Raw genomic sequence first — 16,314 nt, forward strand, 5'->3', positions numbered from 1 at the left:
TCACCTGTAATCCCAACTACTCAGGAGGCTGAGGAGGGAGGATCACTTGAGTCCAGGAAGTCGAAGCTACAGTGAGCCATGATCACACCACTGCACTCCAGTCTGGGTGACAGAATGAGACCCTGTCTCTAAAAACAAAAAGAAAACACAAGGTTATATAAGTGTTTCCTGTAAATATTCTTTTTCCCTAACAACCTTTAATATGAGAGACTGGCAGAATGAGGGTAATGGTAACTCTGGAGGTCTAGGTCTTCTTGCAATTGACCCACAGATTCCCACCTCCTTGGCCTCCCAGCTCCTGGCAAACCAACCCTGGGCCTAAGCATCAGGTGTTGTCCCAGTCTCTAGGACAACCAGAAAGTGGGGGAATCTCCATTCTATCCCCTCCTAACAGCCTCCAGAGAGCTCAGCTGGCAGAAGCACGTGGGAAGGAGGCCTGAGGATGGGCAGGAACACTGTTGAGGCCTCAGAGCCCCTTGTCGGCCTCCTGACCCAGCCTCCAGGTGTGGGGTATGCCACACCCACCTCGGCCCCACCCCAGGTTTCAGCCAGTCCTGTTTCTGAGATTCGATGGTATCCTCCTTGATCTGGGGCCTCCAATGCTCACACTTCAGGCCTCTGTGGAAAGGAGCTTTTAGCTGAATCTTAATGCTATGGGCACGTGACAGGCTTCCAAGCTCACCTCCGAGGGACTGGGGTTGCAGGCAGCTCTCTGAACTCAGAACCTTCCAGAATCTCTAATGAGAATTCTTCAGAAAGCTCTGGGGCCTCTGTCCCCTCAAAATGCACAGGTGCAACCGGACATGTGGCTCACGCCTGTAAGCCCAACACTTTGGGAGGCCAAGGTGGGTGGATCACCTGAGGTCAGGAGTTCGAGACTAGCCTGGCCAACATGGCGAAACCTTGTCTCTACTAAAAATACAAAAATTAACCGGGAGTGGTGGTGCACATCTATAATCCCAGCTACTTGGGAGGCTGAGGAAGGAGAATCGCTTGAACCCCAGGGGCAGAGGTTGTAGTGAGCAGAGATCGCGCCACTACACTTCAGCCTGGGCAGCAGAGTGAGACTCTGTATTAAAAAGGAAAAAACAAATGCACAGGCACACATGGGCAGGGTTCTTGCACACAATGTCAAATAATTCAAGGCCACTAAGCAGGACAGAGCAGCACATATGTCCCATTGTACAGACTGGCAAAAGGTGGTTCCCATAGGTGGAAGATTTGACTGATGGCGCCCTGCTGATGGGATACCCTCTTCCTTGAGGGCCACCCCATGGCTAGCTGGTCACAGTCTGTGTTTCAGCCTCACTGTCTTGGCCAGGGTCCTTTGCTCAGGGCACACCCGCCAACCACACCTGCCATAAGGCTAGGGATACCAAACAGACTACTGTAATGTCCACAAGCACATTCATCTCACCCGCTCAGCTGAAAGAGAGCTGTAACACTGCAACTTCAAGTGCATGGCCCATCTGCTCAGTGAGAACATGCCCAGGAGCGAGAATGGGGCAGGAAAGTGAACCTGCTGTCAACTCCCTACCCATCCAACGGGATCCCAGTGTTCAAGGGCCTGTGTTCCACACACAGCCCAGCCCCGAAAGCTGTGCCGGCCACCTCATGGGTAGCTGGGCTGGGCTGGGTATAGCTGGCCTGTTGTCAACATGGTGCCCTCCAAAGGGAGCCCTATTTGAGTCATATGGGCTGAGGGTGAGGGACGGGTGGTCCCCCAAGGGAAGCTAAAGAACTGTTAGCAGAAACAGGGAAAATAGCTGGCTGATGGGCCACTAAAACCCCCAAATATTGGCCACATAACTTCTGCCATGTGGCCGTGGCGAGGGGTAGGGGGTAAGTGTAATGAAAGGGTCAAGGCTTGGGGTCTGGGGTTAGACCACCTAGACTCAAATCCTGGCTCCATCTTACAAGCTGTGTGACCTTGAACAAGTTTCTTAGCCTTGCTGTGCCTCAGTTTCCCTCCTTTGTAAAATAGGGGAGAGAACAATACCTACCCTACATGGTTACTTTGAATATTAAGTGAATTAATATGCATGAGTAACTGACCCTACTACTGGGCTTAATAAATAATAGTTATAACTATTACTTTTATAATAGTTTTATAACCCACATTTTAGGCTGGGCTCAGTGGCTCATGCCTGTAATCCCAGCACTTTGGGAGGCCGAAGCTGGCAGATCGCTTGAGACCAGGGGTTCGAGACCAGCCTGGACAACAAGGCAAAACCCCATCTCTACTAAATATACAAAAATTAGCCAGGTGTGGTGGCGCATGCCTGTAATCCCGGCTACTCAGGTGACTGAGGCACGAGAATCACTTGAACCCGGAAGGCGGAGGTTGCAGTGAGCCGAGGTTGTGCCACTGCACTCCCGCCTGGGCGACAGGGGGAGACTCTCTTAAAAAACAGCAACAAAAACAAAAACCCCCATTTGACAAGGAATGCAAATTCAATAATTATGCCAACATTTACTGGGCCTTTCTCGTCCCTGTAGGTGTCAGGCACTATTCTAAGCACTTTGCATGTTAAAATTGCTTTCACCCTGGCAACAAAGTCATGACAAAGGAGCTGTTATTTTCCCCTTATTTTATTTTTTTAAGAGACAGGGTATCACTATGTTGCCCAGGCTGGTCTCAAACTCCTGGCCTCGAGTGATCCTCCCACCTCAGCCTCCCAAAGTGCTGGAATTACAGGCATGAGCCACCATGCCCAGCCTTCCCCATCATTTTATAGTTGCTGTAACCTGCCCAGAGAGGTTAAGTAACATCTCTGAAGTCACACAGTTGGTGAGTGGCAGAGCTAGCAGTCTGGGCCAGGCCCACCCCGCGTCACTCTATTGCCTCATCAGAAAGGGTGATCGTCATCTTCCCTCCCTACCCACCTCTCCCAAGCCTATTTCCCCAGCCCTCGGCAGGTCCCAGTGAAAGGTACCACCCAGGCACCTTAGCATAGAGATCTCAGCCAACTGCTCTCTGAGCTCTTCCTCACTCCCACAGTTGACTGGTCACCTGCCTTCCTGAGTCAGCCTTGGACACAGCTGTGGGAATGTGCCTCTCTGCTCTCCCGGTGCTGGGCCACAGACACTGTGGCCCCTGCTTCCTCCCTCTCTCTCTGACTCCATCCTGTCCCCCTCCTAACATGACAAACACTCTAGAAGCAGCAGCTGCAGAATTAGGAAAATGTGAGCCTCATGTGGACCCCAACATCAAACTGCCTGGACTTGAATGTCAGCTCAGTATGTGACTGGGCATGCTACTTAGCCTTTCTGTGCCTCAGTTTCCTCATCTGGAAAGTGGGGACAGTGAAATAACCACATAGCATTATTGGGGGATTAAATGAGAACATATGCAAAGTACCTGGTGCAATGCCTGGCACATAGTAAACATTATAGGAGCATTTTTTTAAAAAGGCTTTTGGGCCGGGCATGGTGGCTCATGCCTATAATCCCAGCACTTTGGGAAGCCGAGGCAGGCAGATCACCTGAGGTCAGGAGTTTGAGACCAGCCTGGCAAACATAGTGAAACCCCATCTCTACTAAAAATACAAAAATTAGCTGGGTGCAGTGGCTCATGCCTGTAATCCCAGCTACTCGGGAGGCTGAGGTAGGAGGCTGAACCCAGGAGGCAGAGGTTGCAGTGAGCTGAGATCATGCCACTGCACTCCAGCCTGGGAGAGAGAGCGAGACTCCATCTCAAAAAAAATAAATAAATAAAAATAAATAAATAAATAAATAAATAAAAAGGCTTTTGGCCAGGTGCGGTGGCTCACTTACTCCCAGCACTTTGGGAGGCCAAGGAGGGAGAATCGCTTGAGGCCAGGAGTTTAAGACCAACCTGAGCAACATAGTGAGACCCCCCCATCTCTACAAAAAACAATTTTAAAATAACAAAATTAGGCCGGCGTGGTGGTACACACCTGTAGACTCAGCTACTCTGGAGGCTGAGGGGGAAGGATCACTTGAGCCTGGGAGTTTGAGGCTGCAGTGAACCAAGATCACACCACTACATTCCAGCATTCCAGCCTGGGTGACAGAGTGAGACTAAAATATAGAGAGAGAGACTTTGTTGTTGGTGGTGGTGGTGGTGGGTTTTTTTTTTTTTTTTTTTGAGACGGAGTTTTGTTCTTGCCCCCAGGCTGGAATACAATGGCATGATCTCCACTCACTGCAACCTCTGCCTCCCGGGTTCAAGTGATTATCGTGTCTTAGCCCCCCGAGTAGCTGGGATGACAGGCGTGCACCACCACACCTGGCTAATTTTTGGTTTTTTGCTTTTGTTTTTGTGTTTTGTGTTGTTTTTTTGAGACAGAGTCTCACTCTGTCGCCCAGGCTGGAGTGCAGTGGCGCTATCTCGGCTCACCACAAGCTCCGCCTCCCGGGTTCACGCCATTCTCCTGCCTCAGCCTCCCGAGTAGCTGGGACTACAGGCAGCCGCCACCACGACCGGCTAATTTTTTGTATTTTTAGTAGAGACAGGGTTTCACTGTGTTAGCCAGGATGGTCTTGATCTCCTGACCTCATGATCCACCCGCCTCAGCCTTCCAAAGTGCTGGGATTACAGGCATGAGCCACCGCGCCCGGCGTAAATTTTGTATTTTTAGTAGAGACAGGGTTTCACCATGTTTGCCAGGCTGGTCTCAAACTTCTGACCTCAGGTTATCCGCTGCCATAGCCGCCCAAAGTGCTGGGATTACAGGCATGAGCCACCGTGCCTGGCCTAGAGAGACTTTTTATTGAGGAATAGTTTTAGATTTACAGAAAAACCACAGCCTCCAACTCCTGGACTCAAGTGATCCTCCCTCCTCAGCCTCCAAAAGTGCTAGGATTACAGATGTGAGCCACTGTGCTGGCCTTTGCTCTGTGCTTTGGAAAGGAGTCACTAAATTCAGACTACACTCAGGGGAAGGGGAAGGGAGTGGCCAGCGGGAAAGGAGCATTGAGCTCCACCCCTCCTAGAGAGAAGAATATATATTGTTTGGAATTCTTCTGTAAAGGAAGATTTGTCTCTTCTCCTCCATTTATTTATTTATTCCATCATTTATTGACACAGTATGGACTCCTGTAGATTTAGGTTGTAATCCAATTCCATGTTATCTATTCTCTTACTTAAATTCTTCTAGCTTTGGCCACTCTGTCAGTTAGCACCTGTGTGCCTTTGATATGTCCTCACCTGGGTGGGTTTTTTAACTTTTGCCTACTTTCTGGCACTACAGGATGCCCCCGCCCTAGAATCAGCCATTTCTCTAAAGAGCTCTGTTTGGTTTTTTGGTTGTTTTGTTTGTTTGTTTGTTTTTGTTTTTGTTTTTGTTTTGAGATGGGATCTCACTCTGTTGCCTATACTGGAGTGCAGTGGCACAATCGGGTGCCCGATTAATTTTTTTATTTTGTAGAGATGGGGTCTCCCTATGTTGCCGAAGCTGGTCTCAAACTCCTGGCTCAAGCAATCTTCCCACTTCAGCCCCCCAAAGTGCTGGGATTACAGGAGAGAGCCAACAAGACTTGCCCAAGCTCTGGTTTTTTAAATTGAAGAATGGTATTTAGAAACCAAGATCTGGGCCAAGCATGGTGGCTTATGTATATAATCCCAGCACTTTGGGAGGCCGAGGTGGAAGGATTGCCTAAGCCCAGGAGTTTGACACCAGTCTGGCCAACATGGCAAAACCCCATCTCTACTAAAAATACAAAAATTAGCCGGGTGTGTTGGCATGCACCTGTAATCCCAGCTACTAGGGAGGCTGGGGCAGGAGAGTCACTTGAACCTGGGAGGCAGAGGTTGTAGTGAGCCAAGATCATGCCACTGCACTCCAGCCTGAGCAATCTCAAAAAAAAAATAATAATAAAGTTAAATAAAATTTAAAAATAAAGCAACCAAGATCTGGGCATATATAAGCATTATTATTACTATGGTTGTTGTTGTTTCAGGGATTATCCAACTAGTTTCTGCCCTGGAAAGTCTTTCCTGACCTCTGACCACACAACAGTGGTTATACTGCTTCCTGCCAGGATGCTCTATTTCCCAGTCTTTTCTGGAGGCTCACTGGTCTCTGTCTGCATGCCTGGCTCCCAGCCCAGCAGAGATTTCTGTAGGGAAACACCTGGCTCTGGAATCAGAGGCAGCCAGTCCTGGGAGCAGCCTCTCTGGGTGAAGAGTATTATCAACAAGCAAATAGTTGGCACGCACGTGGAGACCAAGAGCATGGCGCGGGCAGGAGGGGACCTGGCCACACCCCATGCAGCCTCCTGCTCCTGGGCTGCATCTGACCAAGACAGTTCCTTGGGAACACTGTGTCCCCACGCCCTGGGGCGAGGTCTCTCCTTCAAGAGCAGGGCCTGGATTGAGCTGGTTTGCTCTGCTCTGTTCTTTTCCTGTGGCCACAGCCCTGATCCCACAGTTTATAGACTCCATGGTGCCCGCCCAGAGCTATTTCTTCCCTCTGGGGCTTTGCCTGTGTTGTGTCCCTGCCTGGTGAGCCCTTTCTCCTCCCTGCCCTGTAGACTTAGCCATCGCTTACTTGTTCATAAAGTCTCAGCTCAGGCCTCCCCTCCTCCAGGAAACCTTCCCTGACTCGCTCCCCACTCTCCATTGGGACTTGGGTGTCACTTCTCCACACTTATCTCTGTCGATGCTCTTATCGCCTATTGTAATTTATTCATCAAATATTTACTGAGTGTCTGTGTGCTCTGTACCAGACCCTGGGCATGGAGCTGTGAACAGTAGCAGCCAAGATTTTTTGAGTATTACAGTATGCTAGGCATCCACCCCTTGCCGCAGTCATGTAGGGTGGGCGCCAGTATTATCTGGTGTTACAAATGGGGAAAGTGAGGCACGAAGATGTGACGTAACCATCCCAAAGCTCACCAGCTGCTAAGGGACACAGCCAGAATTGAAATCAAGCAGGCTGGCTCTGTGGCCTGTGCTCTTGACCTCTGAGCAATTCTCCTTCCAGACAGACAAGGTCATGCTCCCTCCCCGGGCTTATGTTCTAAGCAGGAGACAGCTAAGTGAGCAATTAAATCAAGAAGATAATTTCAGGCCAGGCACAGTGGTGGATGCCTATAATCCCAGCATTTAGGGAGGCTGAGGCCAGAAGATCACTTGAGGCCAGGAGTTCAAGACCAGCCTGGGCAACATAGCAAGACCCCATCTCTACAAAAAATTTTACAAATTAGCTGGGTGTGGTGGCACATGCCTGTAGTCCCAGCTAGTCAGGAGGCTGAGGCAGGAGAATATCTTAAGGCCAGGAGTTTGAGGCTGCAGTAAGCTATGATCACACCATTGCACTCCAGCCTGGGCAACAGAGTGACACCCTGTCTCTACCAAAAAACAAAAGGAAGATGATTTCAGATTCTGATGTATCTGATAAAGAAGATAATCAACTGGTTGAAGGGCCAGGTGCAGTGACTTACCCTGTAATCCTAGCACTTTGGGAGGCCAAGGCAGGTGGATCACCTGAGGTCAGGAGTTCAAGACCAGCATGACCAACATGGTGAAACCCTGTCTCTACTAATAATACAAAAATTAGCCAGGCGTGGTGGCGCATACCTGTAATCCCAGCTACTCAGGAGGCTGAGGCAGGAGAATCGCTTGAACGGGGAGGCAGAGGCTGTGGTGAGCCGAGATCATGCCACTACACTCCAGCCTGGGCAACAAGAGTGAAACTCCATCTCAAAATAAATAAATAAATAAATATAAATAAACTGGAGGAAAAGATCTAGAGTAACTAGGTAGAAAAGTCTATTACTATTAGTAATAAAGTACTATTAACTAATAGTTCTAGTCCATCACTTTGCATAGGGGTTCAGGGAGGCCTCAGAGCAGATAAAAGCTGAAGGATGGGGAGAAGCCAGTATCTGAAGAGCTGGTTAGAGAATATTCCAGGCACAAAGGACAACAGAGGCAAAAGCCTTGAGCTTGGAAACATCTAGAGTGTCGCTGGAGTGTGGGGAATGAGACATAGAAGGCCAGCATAGGGACTTTGCACTTTATTCTGTGAGTGACAAGAAGCCTTTGGAGGGTTCTCAGAAAGGGAGTACCGTGGTCTGACTCACAAATTTAAACAATCACCCTGACTGCTGTGCAGAAGGAAGACTTTAAGGATGAGCAGAGGCAGAGGCTCCAGCAAGAATCCAGACATGAGATGCTGGTGACTTGGGCCAGGGTGGGAGCGTCTGAGGTGGAGACAGGTGGACAGACTAAAGTCACATCTTGGAGCCTGGCGTGGTGGCTCACACATGTAATCTCAGCACTTTGGGAGGCTGAGGTGGGAGATCACCTGAGGTCAGGAGTTCAAGACCAGCCTGGCCAACATAGTGAAACACCATCTCTACTAAAAATACAAAAATTAGGCCAGGCATGGTGGCTCACGCCTGTAATCCTAGCACTTTGGGAGGCTGAGGTGGGTGGATTGCCTGAGGTCAGGAGTTCGAGACCAGCCTGGCCAACATGGTGAAACCCCGTATCTACTGAAAATACAAAAATTAGCTGGTTGTGGTGGCAGGCACCTATAATCCCAGCTACTCGGGAGGCTGAGGCAGGAGAATCGCTTGAACACAGAGGGCAGAGGTTGCAGTGAGCTGAGATGGCACCACTTCACTCCAGCCTGGGGTGAAAGAGCAACACTCCATCTCAAAAAAAAAAAAAAAATAGTTGGGCGTGGTGGTACCCGCCTGTAATCCCAGCTACTCAGGAGGCTGAGGCAGGAGAATTGCTTGAATCCGGGAGGCAGAGGTTACAGTGAACCAAGATCGCGCCATTGCACTCCAGCCTGGGCAACAGAGCAAGACTTTGTCAAGAAAGAGAGAAAGAGAGAAAAAGGGAGGAAGGGAGGAAGGAAGGAAAAGGAAAGAAAAGAGAGAAAGAAAGGAAGGAAGGAGAAAGAAAGAAAGAGAAGGAGAAAGAGAAAGAAAAGAGAAAGAGAAAGAAGAAGAAAAGAAGGAAAGAAAGAAAGAGAAAGAAAGAAAGAAAGAAGAAAAGTCACATCTTGGAAGGAGAGGGGGGTTGACAGGATTCCACTCTCTGTCCTCTGCCACACTGGAAGCTGCAAAAGGCAGCCCTGTCTTGTTTTGCTCAGTGTCCCTAGCCTAGCACCCACCTCAACAAACATTTATTAGGTGGAAAAATGTGGTTTCTTCCTGCTTCCCCTTGCACCGTTGAGGAAACCCAAGCTCAGAGGTTGAGTAAGCAGCTCAAATCTGTTGACAGTGGCAGAGCTTGGGTCGGCCCCCATATCCCATTTCACAGCCTGTCCTGGACCCAAGTCATTCTGCAAGTCAACTAGCTGAGACAACAGATACAGGAAATGGCTTTCTTATCTGAAAACTCGGGAAAATAACACCTGCCCTCGTGGGGTTATTTTGAGAATTAAATGAGATCATGAATACAGAAAGATTCAGCACAGGCCTGGCCCATAAAAGTCACTCAGTGAATGTTTGCTGTGGAGCATAAGGCTTCAAAGACAATACTGCATGGCAGGTGACGTTTTGTGTGTGTGCATTATTTGATGTACTTACTCTCATTCCTTCCTGTTTTTATTTTTAATTTTTTACAAATTATTATTGTTTTTTGATACAGAGTCTCACTCTGTTGCCCAGGCAGGCGTACAGTGGTGCAATCACAGCTCACTACAGCCTCAACCTCCCCAGGCTCAGGTGATCAATCCACATCAGCCTCCCAAGTAGCTGGGACTACAGACACCCACCACTACTCCTGGCTTTTTATTTTTATTTTTTATTTTTTATTTTTTGTAGAGACGGGGTCTCAATTCGTTGGCCAGGCTGATCTCAAACTCCTGGGCTCAGTTGGGCGCAGTGGCTCACGCCTGTAATCGCAGCACTTTGGGAAGCCAAGGTGTGGGGATCACCTGAGGTCAAGAGTTCAAGAGCAGCCTGGCCAACATGATGAAACCCCATCTGTACTAAAAATACACAAATTAGCCGGGTGTGGTGGCGGGTGCCTGTAATCCCAGCTACTCAGGAGGCTGAGGCAGGAGAATCGCTGAGATTCTCCTCAGCCTGGAGTGAGATCACACCACTGTACTCCAGCCTGGGCAACATAGTGAGACTCTGTCTCAAAAACAAACAAACAAACAAAACTTCTGGGCTCAAGTGATCCTCCTGCTTTGGCCTCCCAAAGTGCTGGAATTACAGGCATAAGCCACCGCTCCCAACCTCCTCTTATTTTTAATAAATAAAAAAAGAACAACATAGAAACATCAAGAGATATTTTTTAAAGCTGCTTACTTTGGAGACTTGAGAACATGCACTTCGACCGAACAGAGTTTGATGAACTCCAGCACACCAGTCATCAGAAGAGGCAAGGAGGAATTCTCCCCTGAGCCTTCTGGTGGGCCCAGGAGTTCCTCGGCTTGTGTCTGAAGGCCCCTGCCTCAGTCTTCAATGAGCTTCTCCTCTGTATCTGTCTCTCTTCTGTGTCTTCTAAGGATGCTTGTCATTTGATTTCGGGCCCACCTGGATAATCCAAGATGATCTCATCTCGAGATCCTTAGCGCATCTGCAAAGACCCTTTTTCCAAATAAGGTCACACTCATAGGTTCCGGGGCTGAGGACATGGATGTGCCTCTTTTGAGGTGTATATGAGACAGATGAAAACATCTGAGAAAGTTCTTTTTCATTTTTGTTGTTGTTGTTTGTTGTTGTTTTAGAGACAGGGTCTCACTCTGTCACCCAGGCTGGAGTGCAGTGGCACAATCATAGCTCAAGCAGCCTCGAACTCCTGGGCTCAAGCGATCCTCCCACCTCAGCCTCCCAAGTAACTGGGACTGCAGGCATGCACCACCACACCTGGCTAATTTTTGTATTTTTTGTAGAGATGAGGGTCTCACCATGTTGCCCAACCTGGTCTCAAACTCCTGGCCTCAAGCGGTCCTCCCACCTCAGCCTTCCGAAGTGCTAGGATTACAGGCGTGAGCCACCACGCCCGGCCAGAAAGTTCTTTTTCATAACTCATGGCCAAACCAGAGAGCCTGAGCCCCAACTCCAGAGAAACTCTCTTCCCCTGCTTTCCCAAGGGAGCCTGGGAATCTCCCCTCTGGTTTGGACCAGAGGATGGACAGAATGACCTGTTGCTTGCCTCTCCCTTTCGGAGCCCCTCCAAGGAGGAAATGAAAGGTGGACGGCAGAGAGTCGGGGGAGGCATTGCCTGTGGTGGAACCTGCCCTGCAGCTGATGCTGTTTCTTTTAGGAACTTCACGTCCATCTTCTACCCTCACTATGGCAACTGTTACATCTTCAACTGGGGCATGACAGAGAAGGCACTTCCTTCGGCCAACCCTGGAACTGAATTCGGTGAGTTTTGGTTTATCGTGGGGCCAGAGCCATGAGGCTTTAACCACCCCCACAATGTGGGACTGAAAGACCATCAGCTGTTGCAGGGTGGGACTGAGGGGGGACCGAGGCATCAAGAGGAGTGGCCGCTACCGAGGCTCTACTGTGTGCCAGGGGAGGCCAGGCCAGGCGCTTCCTCAGCCATTCCTGCCCACAATGCTCAGAATCCCTGGGGTAGCAACTGGTGTTCCCATTTTACTGATGAGCAAAGTGAGGACTTGGAAGCAGCACAGCTTCGTGGTCAAGAGCTCAAGCTTCAGCCAGGCGTGGTGGCTCATGCCTGTAATCCCAACACTTTGGGAGGCCGAGGCAGGAGGATTGTTCAAGCCCAAGAGTTCGAGACCAGCCTGGGCAACAAGGTGAAACCCCATCTCTTAAAAAAAAAATACAAAAATTAGCGAGGCATGATGGCACGTACCTGTAGTCCCGGCTACTCAGGAGGCTGAGGCAGGAAGATCGCTTGAGCTGGGAAGGTCAAGGCAGCAGTGAGCCATGATCACACCACTGCAGCTCCACCATTTACTTGGGTGGTGTTCCTGAGCTCCAGAGCAACCTTCTCAAAGCCTTAGTTTCCCCATTCATAGATTAGTATATAGTAGCAGAGCAGAGCATTTAGTATAGTAAATCGTATCTACTGTGTGAGCCATGATGATGAGTAAATAGTATAAGCCTTGTGAGTCATTACGATGTAATGTGGTAAATCGTTTCACCTGCCTAGGAAGTAGGGAATGCTCCATATATGCTGAGTATTCTGAGCAGTTTTTAAACAACTTGTCCAGGATCATGCAGTTAATACATGGACCAAAAGACATTGCATGTTCTTACCTGTAAGTGGGAACTAAATGATGTGCACACGTGGATATAGAGTGTGGAAGGAGAGACATCAGAGACTTAGAGGGTGGGAGGGTAGGAGGCAGGTGAGGGACAAGAAATTAATGGGTACAGTATATATGATTCCAGTGAAGGTTACACTAAAAGCCTAGACTTCACCACTGTATAATAATTCCATGTAACAAAACTGCGCTTGAACCCCTTCCATTTATACAAATTAGAAAAAGAAAAGAAATACATAACAGTCTCTTAGTCTCTCTGCCTCTCTGGTGTACAGTTTTTTTGTTTGTTTGTTTGTTTTCTTGAGACAGGGTCTCACTCTGTCACCCAAACTGGAGTGCAGTGGCACGGTCATGGCTCACTGCAGCTTCAACCTCCTGGGCTCAGGTGATCCTCCCACCTCAGCCTCCTGAGGAGCTAGGATTGCAGATGGCTAATTTTTTGTAGAGATAAGGTTTCATCCTGTTGCCCAGGTTGGTCTTGACCTCCTGGGCTCAAGCAATCTGCCCTCCTTGGCCTCTCAAAGTACTGGGATTACAGATGTGATCCACTGCGCCCAGCTGTACAGTTCTTAAAGAAAGACAGAGACAAACAGAGAGAAGCGGAAGGAGTCCATGGAAGTGAGGAAGTGGGGCATGGTGGATGACGGATCCCCCTCCCTCGGGGCTCATGTGTTGCACTGACCCCTAGAGAGGGGCTGGCGGACTCAGGCTGGCTGTGGTTTTGCGGCTTGTGAGCCGGGCACGGGTGGGAGTGGATCCCTCCTCCCATCTCTAGGTTCTGACCTCTGCAACCACCAAGAGGCAGGCTGTCATTCAGCGACCATCGGGGCCGCTGGCCAAGAGTAGGGCAGGTGAGCTGAGTGCCTTTCACTTAGCCCCCGTGCTGCTGAGAGCACTGCCACAGAGGTGCCAGTCAACTTACTCCCAGAGGCAGATGGTTATAGTCAGGGAGCCAGCTGCTGTATCAGAAGCCCAGCAAAAGCACTTCCTCACTGGAAGACCTCAGACAAGTCCCTTCACTTCTCTGTGCCTCAGTTTCTCCATCTGTAAAATGGGGACAATACTAGTACCTCCGTCATGCGGCCCTTGTGAGCATCCGAGGAGCTCATGTTTATTTTATTTTATTTTTGGAGATGGAGTCTCGCTCTTGCTCAGGCTGGAGTGCAGTGGCGCAATCTTGGCTCACTGCAACCTCCGCCTCCTGGGTTCAAGCGATTCTCCTGCCTCAGCTTCCCAAGTAGCTGGGACTACAGGCATGCGCCACAATGCCCAACTAATTTTTGTATTTTTTTTTTCTCTATTTTGATATGGAGTTTTGCTCTGTCGTCCCGGCTGCAGTGCAGTGGCGCAATCTCAGCTCACTACAACCTCTGTCTCCCAGGTTGAAGCAATTCTCCTGCCTCAGCCTCCCGAGTAGTTGGGATTACAGGTGCCCGCCACCATGCCTGGCTAATTTTTGTATTTTTAGTAGAGACGAGGTTTCACCATGTTAGCCAGGCTGGTCTTGAACTCCTGACCTCAAGTGATCTGCCCGCTTCAGCCTCCCAAAGTGCTGAGATTACAGGCGTGAGCCACTGTGCCCGGCCAAGGAGCTCATGTTTAATGAGGCCCTTAGCACAGCACCCCGCAGGTAGCAAGTGCTCAACTAGCCCTTATTGTCCTAACCAGAGGGACTCAACTCCACGTAGCTCAGGACCGTGGTGCGTGGGAGACTGGGTCCAGTCCCTTCCCTTGAGAACAGTCAAGAGGGGAAGGAAGACAGACAATAAAAGAACAATCACACAAATGAGGCAGGTACACAGAAGGAAAGTTCTGGGGCTAAGAAAGTGTACAACCAAGACCCTGACACCTCGTCTGAGCCATCAGGGAATGTTTCTGGAGGAAGTGATGCTGGTTGAGATCTGAAGGAAGAGCATGTGTTTCTAGGGGAAGGGAAGGGGCAGAGACAGCATTCCAGAGCTAGGGAATAGCACTCCAGATTGAGGAACAGCATTCCAGGTGAGAGAACAGAATTCCAGAGCAATGAACAGCACTCCAGGTGAGGGAACAGCACTCCAGAGTGAGGAACAGCATTCCAGAGTGAGGGAACAGCATTTGCAAAGGCATAGCAGGAGGAAGGCGTGCAGAAGCTCGGAGGCATTGAACGGGGACAGCGAGGGCACCTGTGGTGTGAGGCGGGGTGGCATGGGTGGGCCGTGGCCATGCTATGCCTCCTTGATCTACCTCCTGATCAGAAAAGAGATCACGGGAGGCAAGAGACACCTAGGGAGGAGGCTACGTAAGAGCCTGCCTTGGAGATGATGGGGGCTTTGCAGAAGGCAAGCAGTATTTGAGGACTGAGTTTTTGCAAAGTGGAGCCAGCCTCCTTGGCGGTCCCTGGAGGTCCCCTGGCTGGAGGGAGCTTGGAGAAGTGGGTAGTGGGGTCTCCTTTCTGCCTCAGGAGAAAGTTCAGGCAGCCCTCACCCCACCCTCCCCACAGGCCTGAAGTTGATCCTGGACATAGGCCAGGAAGACTACGTCCCCTTCCTCGCGTCCACGGCCGGGGTCAGGCTGATGCTTCACGAGCAGAGGTCATACCCCTTCATCAGAGATGAGGGCATCTACGCCATGTCGGGGACGGAGACGTCCATCGGGGTACTCGTGGTATGGCCGGAGCCCAAGGGCAGTCCTAGAGGGTCTGAGGGTGGGAGCCCACCTGTCCAGGGCCAACTGCCCTTGACCTGGGAGGAGGGGATCTGGGCCCCCCAGCCCTGGCCTTCCTTCCTTTTGGCTGGAATCCCCCCAGGGTGGCCAAGCTTTAGGGGAAGGTGAGCCCTCTGGTGCCCCCCCTGGCACCTGCAGGGGTCCACAGCCCTGTGTCCCCAAATGCTTGATAGAAGGGAGGTGCAGAAAGGGCTTCCTGGGGTGACCAGGGTCCCCCTCAAGCCACCCTTCTAAACACAGGACAAGCTTCAGCGCATGGGGGAGCCCTACAGCCCATGCACCGTGAACGGTTCTGAGGTCCCTGTCCAAAACTTCTACAGTGACTACAACACGACTTACTCCATCCAGGTGGGAAGGTGGTGCACGCCTCATGCCCTGGGGCCCCTGTCCGGGTTTATGGGGCCAAGGCCTCAGTACTCCAGGAGAGCTGGCCCCAGCAAGTCTGGCTCTGCTGGGCCTCTGTAGGTGGCCACGGGGCACCCCGGGCCTGTGGGACCAGTCACTTTCCTGGGCTCTCTCACCAGGGCCTAGGGTTGGCCACTTCTCATCCCCACATGGGCAGGTGTACCCCTGGGGAAGCCCAGGGGATTATGGGGATCTTACTCTGGGGTTTCCCAAGATGAAAACAAAAAATAGCAGCTAACACCATCAAGCTTCCATTGTGTGTGAAATGTTGTGCGAAGGGCTGGAACACATTCCATCGTCATTTAATCTTTCAACTGCCTCCCGCCATGAATCTACAATATAGTAATGACAGCAGCATTTATTGATAAACTAATAATGGCAGGGTTACCATGTGTTAGGCAGTCACTGTTGTAAGTAATTTACATGTATATGACATCATTTAACTTTCACAACAACCCTAAGATGTAGATACTATTATCATTCCCATTCTGGGAATGAGGAAATTGGGATTGACAGACCCCAGTTCAAATGCATCATCAATTTACCTGAGAAGTCCCGTTTTTTTTTTTTTTTTTTTTTTTGAGATGGGGTCTCGCTCTGTCACCCAGGCTGGAGTGCAGTGGCGTGATATTGGCTCACTGCAACCTCCGCCTCCCAGGTTTAAGCAATTCTCTGCCTCAGCCTCCCGTGTAGCTGGGATTACAGGTGCCCGCTGCCACACCGGCTAATTTTTTTGTATTTTTAGTAGAGACGGGGTTTCACCAAGTTGGGCAGGCTGGTCTTGAACTCCTGACCTCGTGATCCAGCCGCCTCGGCCTCCCAATGTGCTGGGATAACAGGCTTGAGCCACCGCGCCCGGACTTTATTATTATTTTTTTAAAAGAGATTGCTGGGCATGGTGGCTCACGCCTGTAATCCCAGCACTTTGGGAGTGCGAAGCGGGTACATCACTTGAGGTCAGAAGTTCAAGACTAGCCTGGCCAACATGGTGAAACCCCGTCTCTACTAAAAATACAAAAAAAAAAAA

The 16,314-nt window shown here is 50.2% G+C and overlaps 1 protein-coding gene across 2 annotated transcripts in view; it reads left to right on the top strand.

The window, feature by feature from the left end:
• SCNN1B (sodium channel epithelial 1 subunit beta) overlaps window positions 1-16,314 on the top strand; it is a 78,746-nt gene that overhangs the window by 54,161 nt on the left and 8,271 nt on the right. The window contains exons 5-7 of one of the 2 annotated variants that reach the window (XM_016929629.3): window positions 11,204-11,307; window positions 14,659-14,822; window positions 15,123-15,230. In XM_016929629.3, coding sequence (XP_016785118.1) covers window positions 11,204-11,307; window positions 14,659-14,822; window positions 15,123-15,230 — 376 coding nt within the window. The remainder of the gene's footprint in view (window positions 1-11,203; window positions 11,308-14,658; window positions 14,823-15,122; window positions 15,231-16,314) is intronic. The other variant, XM_054669037.1, reaches the window with a different exon arrangement.

The sequence above is a fragment of the Pan troglodytes genome, chromosome 18 (genome assembly GCF_028858775.2).
Source record: "Pan troglodytes isolate AG18354 chromosome 18, NHGRI_mPanTro3-v2.0_pri, whole genome shotgun sequence".
Classification (NCBI taxonomy): Eukaryota; Metazoa; Chordata; class Mammalia; order Primates; family Hominidae; genus Pan; species Pan troglodytes.